Here is a 21,103-nt window from a genome sequence, read left to right as displayed (position 1 = left end):
TCAGTAGAGTGGTGCAGAGTCCAGTGCAGCTCAGTACAGTGGGGAAGAGTCCAGTACTGCTCAGTATAGTCCAGTACAGATCAGTACAGTGGGGAAGAGTCCAGTACAGCTCAGTATAGTCCAGTGCAGCTCAGTACAGTGGGGAAGAGTCCAGTACAGCTCAGTATAGTCCAGTGCTGCTCAGTACGGTGGGGAAGAGTCCAGTACAGCTCAGTACGGCTCAGTAGAGTGGTGCAGAGTCCAGTGCAGCTCAGTACAGTGGGGAAGAGTCCAGTACAGCTCAGTATAGTCCAGTGCTGCTCAGTACAGTGGGGAAGAGTCCAGTACAGCTCAGTACGGCTCAGTAGAGTGGTGCAGAGTCCAGTGCAGCTCAGTACAGTGGGGAAGAGTCCAGTACAGCTCAGTATAGTCCAGTGCAGCTCAGTACAGTGGGGAAGAGTCCAGTACAGCTCAGTACGGTGGGGAAGAGTCCAGTACAGCTCAGTATAGTCCAGTGCAGCTCAGTACAGTGGGGAAGAGTCCAGTACAGCTCAGTATAGTCCAGTGCAGCTCAGTACGGTGGGGAAGAGTCCAGTACAGCTCAGTATAGTCCAGTGCAGCTCAGTACGGCGGGGAAGAGTCCAGTACAGCTCAGTATAGTCCAGTGCTGCTCAGTACGGTGGGGAAGAGTCCAGTACAGCTCAGTACGGCTCAGTAGAGTGGTGCAGAGTCCAGTGCAGCTCAGTACAGTGGGGAAGAGTCCAGTACAGCTCAGTATAGTCCAGTGCTGCTCAGTACAGTGGGGAAGAGTCCAGTACAGCTCAGTACGGCTCAGTAGAGTGGTGCAGAGTCCAGTGCAGCTCAGTACAGTGGGGAAGAGTCCAGTACAGCTCAGTATAGTCCAGTGCAGCTCAATACAGTGGGGAAGAGTCCAGTACAGCTCAGTATAGTCCAGTGCAGCTCAGTACGGTGGGGAAGAGTCCAGTACAGCTCAGTACGGCTCAGTAGAGTGGTGCAGAGTCCAGTTCAGCTCAGTACGGTGGGGAAGAGTCCAGTACAGCTCAGTATAGTCCAGTACAGATCAGTACAGTGGGGAAGAGTCCAGTACAGCTCAGTATAGTCCAGTACAGATCAGTACAGTGGGGAAGAGTCCAGTACAGCTCAGTATAGTCCAGTGCAGCTCAGTACGGTGGGGAAGAGTCCAGTACAGCTCAGTACGGCTCAGTAGAGTGGTGCAGAGTCCAGTGCAGCTCAGTACAGTGGGGAAGAGTCCAGTACAGCTCAGTATAGTCCAGTGCAGCTTAGTACAGTGGGGAAGAGTCCAGTACAGCTCAGTACGGTGGGGAAGAGTCCAGTACAGCTCAGTATAGTCCAGTGCAGCTCAGTACAGTGGGGAAGAGTCCAGTACAGCTCAGTATAGTCCAGTACAGCTTAGTACAGTGGGGAAGAGTCCAGTACAGCTCAGTATAGTCCAGTACAGCTGGGGAAGAGTCCAGTACAGCTCAGTACGGTGGGGAAGAGTCCAGTACAGCTCAGTATAGTCCAGTGCAGCTCAGTACAATGGGGAAGAGTCCAGTACAGCTCAGTATAGTCCAGTACAGTGGAGCAGAGTCCAGTACAGTGGAGCAGAGTGAGGCAGAGTCCAGTACAGCTCAGTACAGCTCAGTACAGTGGGGCAGAGTGCAGAACAGCTAAGGAAAGCTCAGTACAGTAAGGCAGAGTGCACTACAGCTCAGTATAGCTCTAGTAGTACAGAGTACAGTACAGCTCAGTGTAGTGCCAAGGGGAGCCTGGCGTCAGGAATTCAGTTTCTCTCTACACTACGGTTTAGCACATTCGCTTCAGGCAGAAAAAGAGAAGAGGCGTTATCCTGGCGGCTTCTTCAGTAACTCTGAAAGCAGGCTGAAGTGGGTCAGTGCTGACAGGGCTGTCCAGGCGGCTCCCGGCCCGGTCCAGTCAGAGGGGCTGGCGTGTGAATGGGCTGATGCGGACTCGTGTTGCAGCAGTGAGTGAGATGCATTTTTAAACAGCTGCAATTATTAACAATTCCCACAGTGCCCCGCGGCTGGCAAGTAGGGCAAGACGCTGCTGTTCCGCGCAGCAGCTCCTGCCTCCTGACCGCACTCTGGTGCCCACAGCACACCCTGCCCCACAGCCCCAGCCCAGAGAGCCCTGCAGAGGGGCGCTTCACAGAGACTGACAGAGAGAGACAGGCGTACAGACACAGACAGAAGGCGCAGAGAGGGAGACAGGCACAGAGAGAGACAGGCAGGCACAGAGAGAGACAGACACAACAGAGAGAGAGACAGGCAGGCACAGAGAGAGAGACAGGCAGGCACAGAGAGAGACAGGCATACAGACACAGACAGAAGACAGGCGCAGAGAGAGATAGACAAAGAGAGAGACAGACAGCCACAGCAAGAGACCGACAGACAGGCAGTCACAGAGAGAGAAACAGACAGGCAGGTACAGGGAGAGAAATATAGACAGATAGATAGGCAGGCACTGAGAGACAGACAGGTAGGCAGAGAAATACAGAGTTAGACTAACACAAATACAGAGAGAAAGGCAGGCAAAGAGAAACAGACGCACACACACAGAGAGATAGATAGTCAGCGCTCTCCACACACATCCCCAGCCCAGAGTAATTAGGAGATTGGTCTGTGCTGTGCTTTTGGCTGTTTTGTGCTGTTTTTAAAGGTGGCCATGCCAGTCCTGACTGTGTATTAATTGATGTGCTGATCAATCAGGCCTGAGCTGTGGAGTAAGCACTATGAACTCGCCATCAGCACTTCCCAGCACCCGATTAACGACCTCTCCACCACAACTCACTCATCCCAGCCCACAGGCCCGAGGAAGAACCGCAGAGACACGCAGCAGAAACCCCGGCCCGGAACACGGAGCGGGCTGAGCCCCAGCGTCAGGACACCGCGGGTCCAGTCCGGGCCAGCTGTGTCACTAGACTGGGCCCCCTGTGGCCAGCAGTGTTCTCACTCCTCCAGGGGGCGCTCAGGGGTCCTCACATATCCAGTGCTGGGACAGTACTAAGGCTAAAGCTGGGAGCAGAGTTTTTCAACTTAGAGTGACCATGTATGAAAAGAGAATTAAAAAAATATAAGAAAAAGTTTTGTCCATCGCTTGTCCTAGTGAGGCACCAAACGCCTGCCTCACACCAGCATCTCACCACCCAGAGCTCATGTACAAGAACTATTGCTGTTGATCCCTCAGTGTGTTAAACACCTTCATTACTAAACCTCCTCAGTGTTCAGCTTCCTGAGGGGAGACTGAGGACAGACAGGACAGAGGATGTGCAGACTGAGGACAGACTGGACTGAGGATGTGCAGACTGAGGGCAGACTGGATGGAGCACAGACAGAGTAGGGACAGACAGGACAGAGGACATACAGACTGAGGAAAGACTGGACAGAGGACGGACAGACTTGGCTGAGGACATGCAGACTGAGGACAGACTGGACTGAGGACATGCAGACTGAGAACAGACTGGACTGAGGACGTAGAGACTGAGGAAAGACTGGACTGAGGACGGACAGACTTGGCTGAGGACATGCAGACTGAGGACAGACTGGACTGAGGATGTGCAGACTGAGGACAGACTGGACTGAGCACAGACAGAGTAGGGACAGACAGGACAGAGGACATACAGACTGAGGACAAACTGGACTGAGGACATGCAGACTGAGGACAGACTGGACTGAGAACAGACTGGACTGAGGACGTACAGACTGAGGAAAGACTGGACTGAGGACGGACAGACTTGGCTGAGGACATGCAGACTGAGGACAGACTGGACTGAGGATGTGCAGACTGAGGACAGACTGGACTGAGCACAGAGAGTAGGGACAGACAGGACAGGACATACAGACTGAGGACAGAGAGTGAGGATAGACTGGGCCTTAGGGGACATGATTCAACTACACAGTTTTCTTTTTTTCCAATACAAAGAGCCTCTGGAAGCCACAGGAATTTCGACCAGTTAATTAAACAAACGAGTGTGGTAATTAAGAAGGAGCTGAGTGTGAAGTAAGTGCAGCAGCGCACAGAAAGATAGGCAGGGCATCCGATCCCACTCACAGCCACACAGCGGAGTGGGGTGGGAAGGGTGCACAGGAGCTGCTCCACACTGGTCCCCCGAGTGACGGGAGAGAGTGAGGCAGCTCCTGTCCCAGCTTGCAGCCCGGACAGACACAGCGAGCAGAGTCCAGCCCAGAGAGCAGAACCCGATCCAGGGAGCAGAGTCCAGCCTAGGGAGCAGAGTCCAGGCCAGATAGCAGAGCTTGACCCAGGGAGCAGAGTCCAGCCCAGAGAGCAGGGCTTGACCCAGGGAGCAGAGTCCAGCCTAGGGAGCAGAGTCCAGCCCTGCGAGTAGTCCTGTCCAGAGTGAAGAGTCCAGCCCAGAGATCTTCGTCTTCATTTCATCATTAATTGTCAATATTATTAGCTTTATCGCACTTGCCTGTTCTTACTGCAGGTTGCTTATCGCTGTGCAGCACACAGAGAGAGACGGGACAGGCTCCTGTTGCCTGCCCTGTGGCGCCCTCTGGTGGCCGAGTGTGGCAGTGCAGGCAGAGCTGTTTTCCTCTCAATAGGGGACAGGTCCCCAGGGAGTCGCCGCTCGCCCAGATCTGTCACAGGTTCCTCCTAAAGAGTGGCTAACGAAGCGGGGCACTGCCTCCCTCTAACAAGCGTGTCGCTAAGAATAGCCCCGTCCTGATTCCGCAGCTCGCAGTGCAGCGTCCCAGTCCCACAGCAGAGCATTAAAGCAGCAGAGCTGTGCGATGGAGCTGTAACTACTATCACTGTTACTCTCTCTATTACTCCCTCCCACAATTACTCTCTCATTATTACTCATCATCAGGGCGGAGTGGTGGCTCTGTGGCTAAGGATCTGCACCTGTGGCTGGAAGGTTGCTGGTTCAAATCCCACAGCCAGCAGAGAAATCCTACTCTGTTGGGCCCCTGAGCAAGGCCCTTAACCCCAGCTACTTCAGGGGGGCCATATAAATGGCTGACCCTGCGCTCTGACCCCCAACTTCTCTCCCTGTCTGTGTGCTTGTGTGTCTCATGGAGAGCAAGCTGGGGTATGCAAAAAGACAAACTCCTAATGCAAGAAATTGTATATGGCCAATAAAGTGATCTTATCTTACCATTTACTCCCTCCCAGTATTACTCCCCCTGTTACTTTCTGACTATTACTCCCTTTCATTGTTACTCTCTCACTATTACTCTCTCCTGCAATTACTCCCTTTGCTATTACTGTTAGCTCCTCCTCTAAACCCCCGGTGAGACACCCCTGGAACCCCAGCTCTGAGCCCCCAGAGACACCCCTGGAACCCCAGCTCTGAGCCCCCAGAGACACCCCTAGAACCCGAGCTCTGAGCCCCCACGGACACCCCTAGAACCCCAGCTCTGAGCCCCCAGGGTCACCCCTAGAACCCCAGCTCTGAGCCCCCAGGGTCACCTCTGCAATCCAGCCTGTGGGCCTGTTTCTGGGTCGCTCCGCCATCTGGCAGAATCACAGGATAAAACTTTGCTAAACTAGGTCAGCGCAGCGCCCCTGTGCCGGCGGCTGCGTTAATCACCCCTGGGCTGCAGTAATTATTCATCTGCCTTCACCAAGCACAATCCTCGCCTTCGGCCCCCGAAGCCTCTCTGCACAACCAGCTGCCCTCCAGGAAGGAGCAGTGCAACACTGCTGGGGTCACAGCCTGAGGTTCTTCTCCTTGGGTCCCCAAACCTGAGGTCCTGCTTCTGGGGTCACCTGGCATGGGGTCAGGGAAGGAGCTCCCTCTATTCAGCCTGTCGTTTATCTGAATGACAGTATCCTCTCGTTCCGAGGGTCTCTTCCCACTGTTTCACGAGTCGTTCCAGGGAATCTGCTCCGGCCTCTCGCCTCAGCTGGGGCGTGCTGTTGGTCTGGAGTGCTCAGACCCCGGATTCACCGTGATCCTGCAGCCCTGCCTCTGGTGGACTGTGGAACACAACACAGGTCTCACCGGTGTCCGGTTTGCGGACAAGCAGACATGGGCCCCTTCTCCCAGCTCCTCCCGTTTTCACTCTGCTGCTCGCTCCAGTGGACGACCAGGTGATGACCAGCGCAGGACGCCCGCGAGCAGACTCACATTGGAGGAGGCGTGTGGGAGAGATCTGGGCATCCAGACTCAGGCTGAGAGAAGAGTAGGGTGACAGTGACACCTAGTGGCCAGGCTCTAGAAGTTCCAGGTGACATTGGGGGCACAGTAGGAAAGGAAATGGGATCTTAATAGTGAAAAGAGATGGGAGAGCAAAAACTACACTAAATACATATACATGAACCTAAATAGAAATTCATAACATGAATGAGTCATGAAAAACTCAATTCCTTTTTTCAATTAATCTTCAGTAAATACATGTACCCTAGCCACACCTGGTGTCAAGGACATAAATACTCCAGAGCAGTCTAGTACAGTTCAGAGCAGAGTACAGCAGTCTGGTACAGTGCAGAGCAGTCTAGTACAGTCTAGAGTACAGCAGACTACAGCAGTCTAGCCCAGCGCAGACCACAGCAGTCTAGCCCAGCCCAGACCACAGCAGTCTAGCCCAGCCCAGACCACAGCAGTCTGGTACACTATAAGATTGCTACAGTTTGCTGACTTATAACAACAATGGAGTGGACAGACAGAGCAGTGAACATTTCTGAAAAATATTTAAAATCTGTGGGTTTTATTACAGATACTGTCCAATGTTTCACAATGCAAATAAAAAAAACATCAGAGAGAGAAAGGGAGAGAAAGAGTGTGAAGGAGATGAAGACGATCTAGAGGGCTGAGGAGTGACAGGAAGGGCTGAGGAGTGAGCGATCAGGAAGCCCCCCCCTCCTCTCCCTCCCCAGGTGTCCGGGCAGCACCGCAGCTAGGCTGGGTCCTGATGCTCCAGGCTCGGTTCTCTTTCGGAGTCTCTCCATGTCTGGTCTTCGTTACCACGGTGGGGACATGGGCTGGGGGTTCTGCAGGTATGACATCACTACGGCCGAGATGGACAGCCTGCAGGCAGACAGACAGGGGTCACTGGAAGACTGGAAAGATGACAACCACTCGGACAAACAGGGATCAGTCAGACAGTCGGTCTGGAAAGATGATGGTCACTCAGACAGACTGGAGACACAATAGAAAGGGAGAGAGACCCGGGACACACCGATAGGGAGGGAGACAGAAAGAGAGACCAGAGACACGCAGAGAGGGAGGGAGACAGACAGAGAGACCAGAGACACGCAGAGAGGGAGGGAGACAGACAGAGAGACCAGAGACACGCAGAGAGGGAGGGAGACAGACAGAGAGACCAGAGACAGACGGGGAGACGGGGAGACGGGGAGACAGACGGAGAGACCAGAGACACGCAGACAGGGAGATGGGGAGACAGGAGATGCTCACATGAAGCTGCTCATCATCTGCTTGGTGTCCTCAGAGCTGCGGGAGTTGGCGAAGCTGATGAAGGAGCAGTAAACAGCAATCCACGCACACCACTTGAGCTGTAACACAACCCACACAACAGTTAATACACACACACACTGTGATCCACGCACACCACTTGAGCTGTAACACAACCCACACAACAGTTAATACACACACACACTGTGATCCACGCACACCACTTGAGCTGTAACACAACCCACACAACAGTTAATACACACACACACTGTGATCCACGCACAGCACTTGAGCTGTAACACAACTCACACAACAGTTAATACACACACACACTGTGATCCACGCACACCACTTAAGCTGTAACACAACCCACACAACAGTTAATACACACTGTGATCCACACACACCACTTGAGCTGTAACACAACCCACACAACAGTTAATACACACACACACTGTGATCCACGCACAGCACTTGAGCTGTAACACAACTCACACAACAGTTAATACACACTGTGATCCACACCACCACTTGAGCTGTAACACAACCCACAACAGTTAATACACACTCACACTGTGATCCACGCACACCACTTGAGCTGTAACACAACTCACACAACAGTTAATACACACTGTGATCCACGCACACCACTTGAGCTGTAACACAACCCACACAACAGTTAATACACACTGTGATCCATGCACACCACTTGAGCTGTAACACAACCCACACAACAGTTAATACACACACACACTGTGATCCACGCACACCACTTGAGCTGTAACACAACCCACACAACAGTTAATACACACTGTGATCCACGCACACCACTTGAGCTGTAACACAACCCACAACAGTTAATACACACTGTGATCCACGCACACCACTTGAGCTGTAACACAACCCCCACAAGTTAACACACACCGCGATCCACACACACATCCTGAGCTGTAACACAACCCACTAACCACACACAGCACTTGAGCTGCTAAAACACAGACGCACCGCTGACACACAACAGTGATTGCACCTTGAGCATCAGCCCACACATGCTGAAGATCATCCCCAGCAGGTTCATGTAGTCAGGAGTGGGGTCTTCCAGTGTGGGGTTTGTGTCTGTGCTGGGGGGCTTGTACCTGAGAGAGAGGAGAGATACACAACAACACAACTGACTAGACTGAGCACACACACATAGACATCACTGTCATGAGAGAGAGGTGAGATACACCACTGACTGAACTGAGAGCACACACGCACACACTGGACACCACTGTCATGAGAAAGAGGATAGATACACAACAACACAACTGACTGGACTGAGCACACACACACTGGACACCACTGTCCTGAGAGAGAGGATAAATACACAACAACACATCTGACTGGACACCACTGTCCTGAGAGAGAAGATAGATGCACAACAGAACAACTGACTGGACTGAGTACACACACACAGACATCACTGTCATGAGAGAGGAGAGATACACAATAACACAATTGACTGGACACCGCTGTCCTGAGAGAGATTAACGATTAACTTCATTGATCCCTCGTCTCTCGAGGTACAGCTTCTGTACCCGGACGCGGGTCAGTCATCGGCCGAAATGGCGAAAGCTCCGCTACTAACCTTTGGATCTTGTTCGGTCTCCTGGGGTCGGACGTGCTGTTGGAAGACATGTTTGTCTTAGTTTGTGTGTTGAAAGTAACAGAAGACTCGACTCCACTCCACTCGTCCTCTTACCCCACAATCCACATGAACTACGTCATCAGCGACCGGCCCAGTCCCCTTTGAAACGTCACTTCCTTTTCCTCGGACCGGAAGAGGAGGTAGAGGAAGTGTAACATCAAAACAGACCTCCTCACTCATTTTCCGGCAACTGTAAAACGTCCTCAGATGGATTTGTTTTTATCACATAGTGTTTATTTTATTTTTTTTAATTCTTGATTTTTTTAAATAAGAACTGTTCCAAAAGTTTGCCTCGGCTATCACTGTAGTGATAGTTTTCGTCTTTATCCCACTCACGTGTTTTCCCTGTCGACGGGAAACACTCGCTAAAGACACTGGTTCCTATTGTTGAGATTAAGTTTTATTATAAATTACAGAAACAAATCTTTTTGTCTGTTCAACATTTTGAATTGCGATTTTCAGTTAACACGGTACTTTAATTTTCTTATGATGTGAAAAGTGACATGGGTAAACTTATCTGACGAGGGCGTATATCTTCTGTCCCAGCAAGAAACAATTCCTTATTCGAGGAATCGAGAATATTGGTTTGTAAGAAAAGTTTTAATTATTTCAAATCCAGTTTAAAACAGACAGGCTGAGACAGCCTGCCCACAAGGTTTCCTATTGGCTTCGGTAAGTGTATTATTGTTTTTGTTGTTATCGTTGTTGTTGCTGCTCGCATAAAACGTAAATTCAAGTGTGGAATAGTGACAAATCACATCGAGAAAAATTATATACTGGAATGATTTTCAGTGTCGCAGTTCAATCACACCGTCTCTAATTCTATCTCAGTTTGACTCTCGTTTTTTGTTCCTGTCACTGCCAGTTTAGTTTGATAAATTCAGAGATATTCTGAGATTGTTACTCGAATGAACGATGCATTTCAGTGTTCTCAAAACAATTACAGAACAGTTACAGTCTCTCTTATTTAGTGCCAGTGTAGCCCAGTCTCTGTCTCTCTCAGCACCAGTTTAGCTTAGTCTCCGTGTCTCTTAGTGCCAGTGTAACCCAGTTTCTGTCTCTCTCAGTGCCAGTGTAACCCACTCTCTCTATCTCTCAGTGCCAGTGTAACCCAGTCCCTGTCTCTCTCAGTGCCAGTGTAACCCAGTCCCTGTCTCTCTCAGTGCCAGTGTAACCCAGTCTCTGTCTCTCTCAGTGCTAGTGTAACCCAGTCTCTCTATCTCTTAGTGACCATGGCGTTTCCTCTGCCCAAGCCCCAGCCTCCCCAGTTGCCCAGTGTGCTACTTCACACCCTGGACTGTCATCAAGGAGCAGTACGAGCTGTGCGCTTCAATGGTGAGACACTTCTGCAGTGTGTATCTAGGTGGTGTGTGTTTTCTATGTGTGTGTCTCAGTGTGATGTGTTTTCAGTGTGTGCATCTCAATAATGTGTGTATCTCAGTGGTCTGAGCTGTGGCAGTGATCATTGTGCTGTGCTCTCCTAGCGGATGGTAACTACATGCCGAGCTGTGGCAGTGATCACTGTGCTATGCTCTCCTAGCGGGTGGTAACTATGTGCTGAGCTGTGGCAGTGATCACTGTGCTGTGCTCTCCTAGCGGATGGTAACTATGTGTTGAGCTCTGGCAGTGATCACTGTGCTGTGCTCTCCTAGCGGATGGTAACTATGTGCTGTGCAATGGCAGTGATCACTGTGCTATGCTCTCCTAGTGGATGGTAACTATGTGTTGAGCTCTGGCAGTGATCACTGTGCTGTGCTCTCCTAGCGGATGGTAACTATGTGCTGTGCAAAGGCAGTGATCACTGTGCTGTGCTCTCCTAGCGGATGGTAACTATGTGTTGAGCTCTGGCAGTGATCACTGTGCTGTGCTCTCCTAGCGGATGGTAACTATGTGCTGTGCAATGGCAGTGATCACTGTGCTATGCTCTCCTAGTGGATGGTAACTATGTGCTGTGTAATGGCAGTGATCACTGTGTTGTGCTCTCTTAGTGGATGGTAACTACATGCCGAGCTGTGGCAGTGATCACTGTGCTATGCTCTCCTAGCGGATGGTAACTATGTGCTGAGCTGTGGCAGTGATCACTGTGCTGTGCTCTCCTAGCGGATGGTAACTATGTGTTGAGCTCTGGCAGTGATCACTGTGCTGTGCTCTCCTAGCGGATGGTAACTATGTGCTGTGCAAAGGCAGTGATCACTGTGCTGTGCTCTCCTAGCGGATGGTAACTATGTGTTGAGCTCTGGCAGTGATCACTGTGCTGTGCTCTCCTAGTGGATGGTAACTATGTGCTGAGCTGTGGCAGTTATCACTGTGCTGTGCTCTCCTAGCGGATAGTAACTATGTGTTGAGCTGTGGCAGTGACCACTGTGCTGTGCTCTCCTAGCGGATGGTAACTATGTGTTGAGCTCTGGCAGTGATCACTGTGCTGTGCTCTCCTAGCGGATGGTAACTATGTGTTGAGCTCTGGCAGTGATCACTGTGCTGTGCTCTCCTAGTGGATGGTAACTATGTGCTGTGCTATGGCAGTGATCACTTTGCTGTGCTCTCCTAGCGGATGGTAACTATGTGCTGTGTAATGGCAGTGATCACTGTGTTGTGCTCTCCTAGTGGATGGTAACTACATGCCGAGCTGTGGCAGTGATCACTGTGCTATGCTCTCCTAGCGGATGGTAACTATGTGCTGAGCTGTGGCAGTGATCACTGTGCTGTGCTCTCCTAGCGGATGGTAACTATGTGTTGAGCTCTGGCAGTGATCACTGTGCTGTGCTCTCCTAGCGGATGGTAACTATGTGCTGTGCAAAGGCAGTGATCACTGTGCTGTGCTCTCCTAGCGGATGGTAACTATGTGTTGAGCTCTGGCAGTGATCACTGTGCTGTGCTCTCCTAGTGGATGGTAACTATGTGCTGAGCTGTGGCAGTGATCACTGTGCTGTGCTCTCCTAGTGGATGGTAACTATGTGCTGTGCTATGGCAGTGATCACTTTGCTGTGCTCTCCTAGCGGATGGTAACTACATGCCGAGCTCTGGCAGTGATCACTGTGCTGTGCTCTCCTAGCGGATGGTAACTATGTGCTGTGCTCTCCTAGCGGATGGTAACTATGTGCTGTGCTATGGCAGTGATCACTGTGCTGTGCTCTCCTAGCGGATGGTAACTATGTGCTGTGCTATGGCAGTGATCACTGTGCTATGCTCTCCTAGCAGATGGTAACTATGTGCTGTGTAATGGCAGTGATCACTGTGCTATGCTCTCCTAGTGGATGGTAACTATGTGCTGAGCTGTGGCAGTGATCACTGTGCTGTGCTCTCCTAGCGGATGGTAACTACATGCCGAGCTGTGGCAGTGATCACTGTGCTGTGCTCTCCTAGCGGATGGTAACTACATGCCGAGCTGTGGCAGTGATCACTGTGCTGTGCTCTCCTAGCGGATGGTAACTATGTGCTGAACTGTGGCAGTTATCACTGTGCTGTGCTCTCTTAGCGGATGGTAACTATGTGTTGAGCTCTGGCAGTGATCACTGTGCTGTGCTCTCCTAGCGGATGGTAACTATGTGTTGAGCTCTGGCAGTGATCACTGTGCTGTGCTCTCCTAGCGGATGGTAACTATGTGCTGAGCTGTGGCAGTTATCACTGTGCTGTGCTCTCCTAGCGGATAGCAACTATGTGTTGAGCTCTGGCAGTGATCACTGTGCTGTGCTCTCCTAGCGAATGGTAACTGTGTTGAGCTCTGGCAGTGACTGCAATTTCCCTCACGGGATCAATAAAGTATCTATCTATCACTGTGCTGTGCTCTCCTAGTGGATGGTAACTATGTGCTGAGCTGTGGCAGTGATCACTGTGCTGTGCTCTCCTAGCGGATGGTAACTACGTGCTGAGCTGTGGCAGTGATAAGACTCTGCGACTATGGAGTGCTGGACGTGGGATTTTGCTGCAGACCTACAGTGGACACGGGTACGAGGTGCTGGACACTGACGGGTGAGTGCCTGTATTAACCTCTCTGTCTGTCTCTCTCTCATTTTCTACCCCTCTATCTCTCTCTCAATATTACCTTCTCCAGTCTTTCTCTCTCAGTGTCAAACCTTCTGTCTGTCTCTCGGTATTAACCCCTGTGCCTGGCTCTCTCCCATAGTATTAACCGTTCCATCTGTCTCTCAGTATTAACTCCTCATCTGTCTCTCAGTATGAACTCCTCCATCTGTCTGTCTCTCTCGGTATTAACTCGTTTGTCTGTCTATCTCTCTCACTATTAACCCACCGTCTGTCTCTCTCAGTATTAACTCCTCTCTCTCTCTCAGTATTAACTTCTCTGTCTGTCTTTCTCAGTATTAACCCCACTGTCTGTCTGTCTCAGTATTAACTCCACTGTCTGTCCCTCTCAGTATCACCTCCTGTGTCTCACTGTACAGCTCCTATGACAACAGCCAGCTGTGTTCCTGCAGTGCAGATAAGACTGTGATTCTGTGGGATGTGGCCACAGCTCAGGTGACCCGCAAGCTGAGAGGACATGCTGGGGTGAGACAGAACTGAGAAAGAGCTGGTCTTCTGTTTCTGATTTTCACAGCTGATCTCCGAGAATATTGATATTGACGTCGCAGACACCATTCCCTTACTCCACTTTGAAGAGTGTGGAAACCAGTCTGTGAGGGAATCTACATTCCCGACTGGTCTGTACAGTTGACATGTGCCTGGGAGGCTCCCGTAGGGAGCAGCCATTTGGTCTCTGATGGAATTCAGGGTTAGTTCACTCAGTGAAATGAATGACGACTGACAGCTGAATTGAAAACTGTTATAAGCAAAGATAATCGGACTCAACTGACAAAAACTGGGACTAGCGGAGCATGAGTGTCTATGGGGGGATAAAGAACTGTGAAAACCGAGACCGGGAAGGATCACTAATTTTTTTATTAGATGAACAGAAACTTTATTACTCTGACTTCTGGCACAGCACTTCATGCCAAATTGAGTCAAATGTTTGTTTTTCAAATTTAATTTGAAAATAAATAACTGGCATATACAGTATATTCCTTTTTTTTGCTCTTAAAAGCTCTTTTATTTAGTACTCCCTCTGTTGTGTGCTTTAACAGTGAGATGTTTTCTGTCACCTTCTCTCTGCACAGAAGGTGAACTGTGTCAGGTTTAATGAAGAGGCTACAGTCATTGTGTCAGGTCAGAGCCAAGTGGGAGGGGCTGTCCCCGTCTGCCCCCCGTCTGCCCCCCGTCTGCCCCCCGTCTGCGCCCCGTCTGCGCCCCGTCTGCGCCCCGTCTGCGCCCCGTCTGCCCCTGTCTGCCCCTGTCTGCCCCTGTCTGCCCCTGTCTGCCCCTGTCTGTCCGTGGCTATGTGGGGCTCTGCGGGGCTCTGCGGGGCTGAGCAGGGCTGTGTAAATCAGTTCAGTGCTATGTGTGTCTGTGTGTCAGGGGTTGTGTGTGACTGTGGTTCAGGTCAGACCCAAGGGGCAGAGGCTGTGTGTGTCACTCTGTTAGTGACAGTGTTGCTCACAGTGTGTGTGTGTTGTGTACCCAAGGCTCTATAGACAGCACAGTGCGTTGCTGGGACACGAGATCCAGGAGGCCCGACCCGATTCAGATTCTGGACGAGGCGCGAGATGGTGTGAGCAGTGTTGAAGTGTCTGAACACGAGCTGCTGACCGGGTCAGTACTGAACCAGCACTGCAGGATTAAACTGTCAGTAACTGCAGTACTTTAACAGTGTCCATTCCTGAGTCAGGACTGAGCAGTGTGAAAGGAATAAAGATGAATTTTGTTCAGACTCAAACCCTGTCTCCCCCTGTCTCGTCAGGACTGAATTAGCAGTGTGAAAGGAATAAGGATTGACACCTGTATTCAGACTCTCTGCCTGTATCTCTCCCTGTCTCTGCAGCTCAGTGGATGGCAGAGTGCGGCGCTATGACCTGCGGATGGGTCAGCTGTACAGCGACTTTGTAAACAGTGAGTGGCAGTGCTCCTGTTTCAGGGCTGTGCTGTGGAAATGGGAAATTAAGTGTGTGTTTGCCGTTGACAGTGAACATGTCGTTGATAGTGTTTGTTGGTGAATGTGTGTGTTTGACAGTGACGGTGTGTGTCAGTGTCACATTTCTCACTGCAGTGCTTATCACCTCTGTCTCTCTCTGTCCTGCAGGCCCCATAACCTGTGTGTGTTTCAGTCAGGATGGACAGTGCACTCTGAGTGCCAGCCTGGACTCCACCCTCCGGCTGCTAGACAAGAGCACCGGGGAACTGCTGGGAGAGTGAGTGCATCACACTGTCCACACTGTAATCACTATCACACTGAATACACACTGTCCACTGTACACAACTGGATTCACACTGAATATACACTGTATTCACACTGAATACACACTGTTTACTGTAGACATCTGTATTCACTCTGAATATACACTGTATTCACACTGAATATACACTGTCCACTGTAGACAACTGTATTCACTCTGAATATACACTGTCCACTGTAGACAACTGGATTCACTCTGAATATACACTGTATTCACACTGAATACACACTGTTCACTGTAGACATCTGTATTCACTCTGAATATACACTGTATTCACACTGAATATTCACTGTCCACTGTAGACAACTGTATTCACTCTGAATATACACTGTATTCACACTGAATACACACTGTTCACTGTATTCACACTGAATATACTCCTTCACTGTAAACAGTGTTAATTACACTATCCGCTACACAGCCTCCCACACCGGATTGGTACCGGTGCTGATGTCATAGAGCCTCCCTCACTTTCAGCAGCGTCTCTCTGTGCAGGTACACCGGCCACAGGAACAGCAGCTACAAGCTGGACTGCTGCCTGTCAGAGAGAGACACCCACGTGCTCAGCTGCTCTGAGGACGGACATGTGTACTTCTGGGACTTGGTGGAGGTCAGGAGGGTTTGGCAGAAGGAGGGATACAGTTCTTTCCTGTTACAGTAGAATGAGGACTTTCTCACACTCCACTCTCTTGCAGGGCTCTCTGGCGTTGAAGCTGCCTGTTGGAAAAGGAGTCGTCCAATCACTGTGCTTCCATCCCACAGAGCCCCACCTTCTCACCGCCATGGGGGGGCGTGTTCAGATCTGGGGGGTGGAGTCAGAGGAGAAGGAGGAGGAGGCAGGCTAGGGACCCGTCTGTACCTTGGATTTCCAGCAAAGGTGGACTTTACCCCAAGGCCCAGTGACAAGAATGAAAGAAAATAACTGTATTTTTTCAAATCCTTCTTTTTTTAATTTATTTTGATACTGTGATATTAAATTTCATTCAAATATTAATCAAAATTTTGTTGTGTTTTATTGATTTGTGTATACCAGTCGGAGCTGCCAGCAGTGCTGTCGGTGAGAGCTATGTCCCTCCTGCAGGAGGCGCTCACTCTGCTGTGGGCCTGCAGTGCTGTCAGTGAGAGTTGTGTCCCTCCTGCAGGGGGCGCTCACTCTGCTGTGGGCCTGCAGTGCTGTCAGTGAGAGCTGTGTCAGTCCTGCAGGGGGCGCTCACTCTGCTGTGGGCCTGCAGTGCTGTCAGTGAGAGCTGTGCCCCTCCTGCAGGGGGCGCTCACTCTGCTGTGGGCCTGCAGTGCTGTCAGTGAGAGCTGTGTCCCTCCTGCAGGGGGCGCTCACTCTGCTGTGGGCCTGCAGTGCTGTCAGTGAGAGCTGTGTCCCTCCTGCAGGGGGCACTCACTCTGCTGTGGGCCTGCGGTGCTGTCAGTGAGAGCTGTGTCAGTCCTGCAGGGGGCGCTCACTCTGCTGTGGGCCTGCAGTACTGATAGTATGGACCCGTTAGGAAGACCCGACTTAAGTCCTATTTCAGAGCTAAGGCCACCAACAGAGAAGAAGTGAGATCAATGAAAACAATAATGATTATTGTTTTAATAACAAGCAAAGATAAAAACACTGCAAAAATGCCTTCATACCCAGTAACGAACAGATGTGTTATGGTTACCTTTTGTGTAAAATAGCTAGTTTAAATCTGACCGTCCTCTGACCAATAGAGGGCGACATAAAATAAAAGTGACTTGGATGTCGGTGGACTACAAAACCCAAGATGCGCTACGGGATGCCAAGATGGCCGCGTCCTTAATCTTTCGGCAGGTGAAGGAAGAGGGGTTTTAACAGTGGAGTTCAGATGTAAATTTTATTAAAAGAAGTAGACTTTTTGCTGGAATTGTGTTTTGTGGCCAAATGACGGCATGAGTCTTCTGTTAACAGTTTTGAAGCGTGTAAATTTAATATCGCTTCCTCGTCCTTCGCTTCACCACTGCTCTGTCCCTAGGCCCTTGGAAGCCTCGGGGCTCGCTTGGGAAGGAGGCCGGGACAGTAGTATTGATGATAGGCGCCTTGTCTCGGGCTCAAGCCCCGACGTGCTAGAGAAAGTACGCGGGCAAGTCGAGGTCAGTGAGAACTTCCTCACTGAAGCAGAGGAGCGCGCCCTGTTGCAGGAGCTGGAACCTGGGCTCAGGAAGAAGCGATACGAGTTTGACCACTGGGATGACGTGAGTATTAAATGTGATAAAGTCATTGTGATTGTCAGTTATAGCGGCGTTTTGTCAAGCCTGTGCAAAAACCGCTTTCCAGTGCGTTCAATTACATTTGGAGCTACGGTCCCAGTGCAGTAGAACAGTCCTGTTACAACAGGAGCTACAGTCCCAGTACAGTAGAACAGTCCTGTTACAACAGGAGCTACAGTCCCAGTGCAGTAGAACAGTCCTGTTACAATAGGGGCTACAGTCCCAGTGCAGTAGAACAGTCCTGTTACAATAGGGGCTACAGTCCCAGTGCAGTAGAACAGTCCTGTTACAATAGGAGCTACAGTCCCAGTGCAGTAGAACAGTCCCGTTACAACAGGAGCTACAGTCCCAGTGCAGTAGAACAGTCCTGTTACAATAGGGGCTACAGTCCCAGTGCAGTAGAACAGTCCTGTTACAATAGGAGCTACAGTCCCAGTGCAGTAGAACAGTCCTGTTACAATAGGAGCTACAGTCCCAGTGCAGTAGAACAGTCCTGTTACAATAGGGGCTACAGTCCCAGTACAGTAGAACAGTCCTGTTACAATAGGAGCTACAGCCCCAGTGCAGTAGAACAGTCCCGTTACAACAGGAGCTACAGTCCCAGTGCAGTAGAACAGTCCTGTTACAATAGGGGCTACAGTCCCAGTGCAGTAGAACAGTCCTGTTACAATAGGGGCTACAGTCCCAGTACAGTAGAACAGTCCTGTTACAACAGGAGCTACAGTCCCAGTGCAAGAGAACAGTCCTGTTACAATAGGGGCTACAGTCCCAGTGCAGTAGAGCAGTCCTGTTACAATAGGGGCTACAGTCCCAGTGCAGTAGGACAGTCCTGTTACAATAGGAGCTACAGTCACAGTTTAGTATTAATATTTGTGATAGTAAAGACTACAGTTCCCATGGCACCTCTCCCATCCTTCAGGCCATCCATGGTTACCGGGAGACAGAGCGTGTGCAGTGGACCGAGGGGAGCTGGGCAGTGTTCAGGCGGGTCAGGCAGGCAGCATTCCCTGCAGGGGAGCCCCTGCTGGGCCCGGTCCACGTGCTGGACCTGGACAGAACTGGATTCATCAAGCCACACATCGACAGTGTCAAGGTAGGTCTCATATCTCATCTGAGCCCCTCTGCAATTTGGGCTGCCCCGACCCCAGAGTGGGGCAACCCACCAGGGGGTGTTTCAGAAACCCTGTTTTGATGTGGGGCACGTCGGGGTAGTTCAGTCAGCCGTGTGCTGACTGTCCATGACACATCCTGCCCGAATCTGTTTCCAACATACCAAAAGTAGAAATAAAAATGTCATCATAATAAGTTAGGGACGTGATGCGGTCCTTCTATCTGTGGGTTGTGTATATAGACAGCAGGAGAGTCGGAAGCCTTTTACTCAGTCTGACTGGCAGCTACACAGCGGGCATCAGTATGTCAGCAGCTTTACTGAGACATAAAGACAGGGTGTCAACAGTGTTTCTCCATCTCTCCTGCCCCTCCCCTTCTGCCTTCATTGCTCTCTGTCTCCACCTCTTGCCCTTGCTCCCTCCTTCTCTCCCTCTGACTCCACCCCTCCCCTTTCTCAGTTCTGTGGCAGCACGATCGCTGGGCTCAGCCTCCTTTCCGATAGCGTGATGCGATTGGTCAGCGAGCAGGACATGGCTGACTGGGTAGATCTCCTGCTGCCCAGACGATCGCTTTACATCCTCAGGTAAGAGGATCTGCTGGGCTTGTGGACAGGTGATATTTTCCTATGCTATATTTTTTCTAATTGCAGAGGCAGTGAGTGATACTAAAGGTGTACAAGTTTTGTCACTGCTGCCTGGCTGAAGCAGGACAGTACAGCCAGACCTGAGTCATGTGCTCTGTGAGAGCTGGGAAGTCAAGACGAAGATGGGTTTCTTGCTTTGCTACAATAGATATGAGGGAAACCCAGTGGTCTTGTCACACTGCACCAAGGCACAGGGCTGAGACTGAGAAAGAAACACAGGGTGGACACGTCACACTGTCCCACAGCACAGGGCTGAGACTGAGAGAGAGAGAGAGACACAGGGTGGGCACGTCACACTGCCCCACAGCACAGGGCTGAGACTGAGAGAGAGAGAGACACAGGGTGGGCACGTCACACTGTCCCACAGCACAGGGCTGAGACTGAGAGAGAGAGAGACACAGGGTGGGCACGTCACACTGCCCCACAGCACAGGGCTGAGACTGAGAGAGAGAGACACAGGGTGGACACCTCACACTGCCCCACAGCACAGGGCTGAGACTGAGAGAGAGAGACACAGGGTGGGCATGTCACACTGTCCCACAGCACAGGGCTGAGACTGAGAGAGAGACACAGGGTGGACACCTCACACTGCCCCACAGCACAGGGCTGAGACTGAGAGAGAGACACAGGGTGGACACCTCACACTGCCCCACAGCACAGGGCTGAGACTGAGAGAGAGACACAGGGTGGGCACGTCACACTGCCCCACAGCACAGGGCTGAGACTGAGAGAGAGACACAGGGTGTGAATTGCTTTATTCTTTACACACGTGGACACATCTCCCTCCCTTCTGTCCCTCAGGGACAGCGCTCGTTACAGCTTCACACACCAGGTCCTACGGGACGAGGAGTCCTTCTTCGCTGGGCGCAGGGTCCCCCGGGATCGCCGTATCTCTGTCATCTGCCGGAACCTCCCGGCCTGAGGCGAGGGAGCAAGAGGGAGGACTTAGACTGCGACACCACTGGGGCTGCTCCCTCACTCTGATGCCGAGGCTCAGTCTTCACGGGAGGAAAACGGAGGTGCTGTCTGGTCCGCCCCCCTGTGGCCAGGGGAGGTGCGTGGGATGAGGAAGTCCCAGAATCGGGAAGGTGTCAGTCCTGTCAGTCTGTGAGAGTCCATTCATTCTGCAACGTGTGTGATGGGGGTCTGATTTCACTCCACACCGGACAGACTCACAGCCGTGACACCCACTCTGCATCTCCTTCAGATTTATTACAACTGTCACATTGCAGCCATGCACAATGACAAAAGACACAAATAAAATATAATGAGTCAAACTCATAGCTTTCCAAATAAATAAATAATTTATTACTCCATAAATAGCTGATCTCTGTTGGTACTTTGGCCTTCTGGTGACTTCTGGCATGGGAGGCGTTGGAGAGTGGCGAAGCCTGCATGACTCCCACACCGATGCACAGCAGCCGCCTGGAGCCTGGCCTCTGGCCTCTCTCGCTTTCCAGCGCAGACCAAGAGTTTGGGATTAACCCTGAGTCTCCTTCAGAGTGGGCACTTGAACCCACTGGAGCTCAGCATGGAACAGCGGAGTTCAGCGTGGAACAGTACACTGTATATAGTACCATACAGCAAAGCGCACCCTGTACAAGGTTACTGTGGTGCATCATGGTACTGCACAGTCTAGTGCAATAACGCCCAGTGAGATCAGGGTAAAAGCACAGTCCAGGACAGTAAGCCCAGAGAAATCGGAGTAAAAGCACAGTCCAGGACAGTAAAGCCCATTGCGATCAGGGCAAATG

At 51.1% G+C, this 21,103-nt stretch overlaps 3 protein-coding genes across 3 annotated transcripts; 2 read left to right on the top strand and 1 right to left on the bottom strand.

Moving 5' to 3' along the window:
* Positions 1-6,668: 6,668 nt before the first annotated feature.
* On the bottom strand, positions 6,669-9,183 carry wdr83os (WD repeat domain 83 opposite strand). Its single transcript, XM_088933010.1, has 4 exons — positions 9,030-9,183; positions 8,433-8,538; positions 7,406-7,503; positions 6,669-7,018 (listed from the first exon to the last, which is right to left on the bottom strand). The coding sequence occupies exons 1-4, from the start codon at positions 9,077-9,079 to the stop codon at positions 6,952-6,954; spliced, it is 321 nt and encodes a 106-aa protein (XP_088789136.1). The 5' UTR covers positions 9,080-9,183; the 3' UTR covers positions 6,669-6,951.
* A 51-nt stretch (positions 9,184-9,234) lies between these two features.
* wdr83 (WD repeat domain containing 83) lies at positions 9,235-16,367 on the top strand. The gene is made up of 10 exons (XM_088931977.1): positions 9,235-9,761; positions 10,317-10,424; positions 12,938-13,058; positions 13,490-13,595; positions 14,201-14,249; positions 14,606-14,732; positions 14,962-15,029; positions 15,220-15,328; positions 15,869-15,983; positions 16,069-16,367. Exons 2-10 carry the CDS (start codon positions 10,322-10,324, stop codon positions 16,216-16,218), a joined length of 948 nt encoding a protein of 315 aa, XP_088788103.1. The 5' UTR covers positions 9,235-9,761; positions 10,317-10,321; the 3' UTR covers positions 16,219-16,367.
* A 780-nt stretch (positions 16,368-17,147) lies between these two features.
* Positions 17,148-20,669, top strand: alkbh7 (alkB homolog 7, RNA demethylase). The gene is made up of 4 exons (XM_088932636.1): positions 17,148-17,581; positions 18,516-18,689; positions 19,165-19,289; positions 20,151-20,669. Exons 1-4 carry the CDS (start codon positions 17,279-17,281, stop codon positions 20,269-20,271), a joined length of 723 nt encoding a protein of 240 aa, XP_088788762.1. The 5' UTR covers positions 17,148-17,278; the 3' UTR covers positions 20,272-20,669.
* The last annotated feature ends 434 nt before the right edge of the window (positions 20,670-21,103 follow it).

This window comes from Atractosteus spatula, chromosome 14 (assembly GCF_055471065.1).
Source record: "Atractosteus spatula isolate fAtrSpa1 chromosome 14, fAtrSpa1.hap1, whole genome shotgun sequence".
Classification (NCBI taxonomy): Eukaryota; Metazoa; Chordata; class Actinopteri; order Semionotiformes; family Lepisosteidae; genus Atractosteus; species Atractosteus spatula.
This window is presented reverse-complemented; position numbering and strand designations above follow the sequence as displayed.

Coding starts and splice junctions, on each gene's coding strand:
- wdr83os (XM_088933010.1), bottom strand. CDS start 9,079: ATGTCTTCCAACAGCACGTCCGACCCCAGGAGACCGAACAAGATCCAA. Junction 8,539..9,029: donor AGACCGAACAAGATCCAAAG/GTTAGTAGCGGA, acceptor CCTCTCTCTCAG/GTACAAGCCCCCCAGCACAG. Junction 7,019..7,405: donor CAGATGATGAGCAGCTTCAT/GTGAGCATCTCC, acceptor GTCTGCCTGCAG/GCTGTCCATCTCGGCCGTAG.
- wdr83 (XM_088931977.1), top strand. CDS start 10,322: ATGGCGTTTCCTCTGCCCAAGCCCCAGCCTCCCCAGTTGCCCAGTGTG. Junction 10,425..12,937: donor ACGAGCTGTGCGCTTCAATG/GTGAGACACTTC, acceptor GTGCTCTCCTAG/CGGATGGTAACTACGTGCTG. Junction 13,596..14,200: donor AGCTGAGAGGACATGCTGGG/GTGAGACAGAAC, acceptor CTCTCTGCACAG/AAGGTGAACTGTGTCAGGTT.
- alkbh7 (XM_088932636.1), top strand. CDS start 17,279: ATGAGTCTTCTGTTAACAGTTTTGAAGCGTGTAAATTTAATATCGCTT. Junction 18,690..19,164: donor CACACATCGACAGTGTCAAG/GTAGGTCTCATA, acceptor CCCCTTTCTCAG/TTCTGTGGCAGCACGATCGC. Junction 19,290..20,150: donor CGATCGCTTTACATCCTCAG/GTAAGAGGATCT, acceptor TCTGTCCCTCAG/GGACAGCGCTCGTTACAGCT.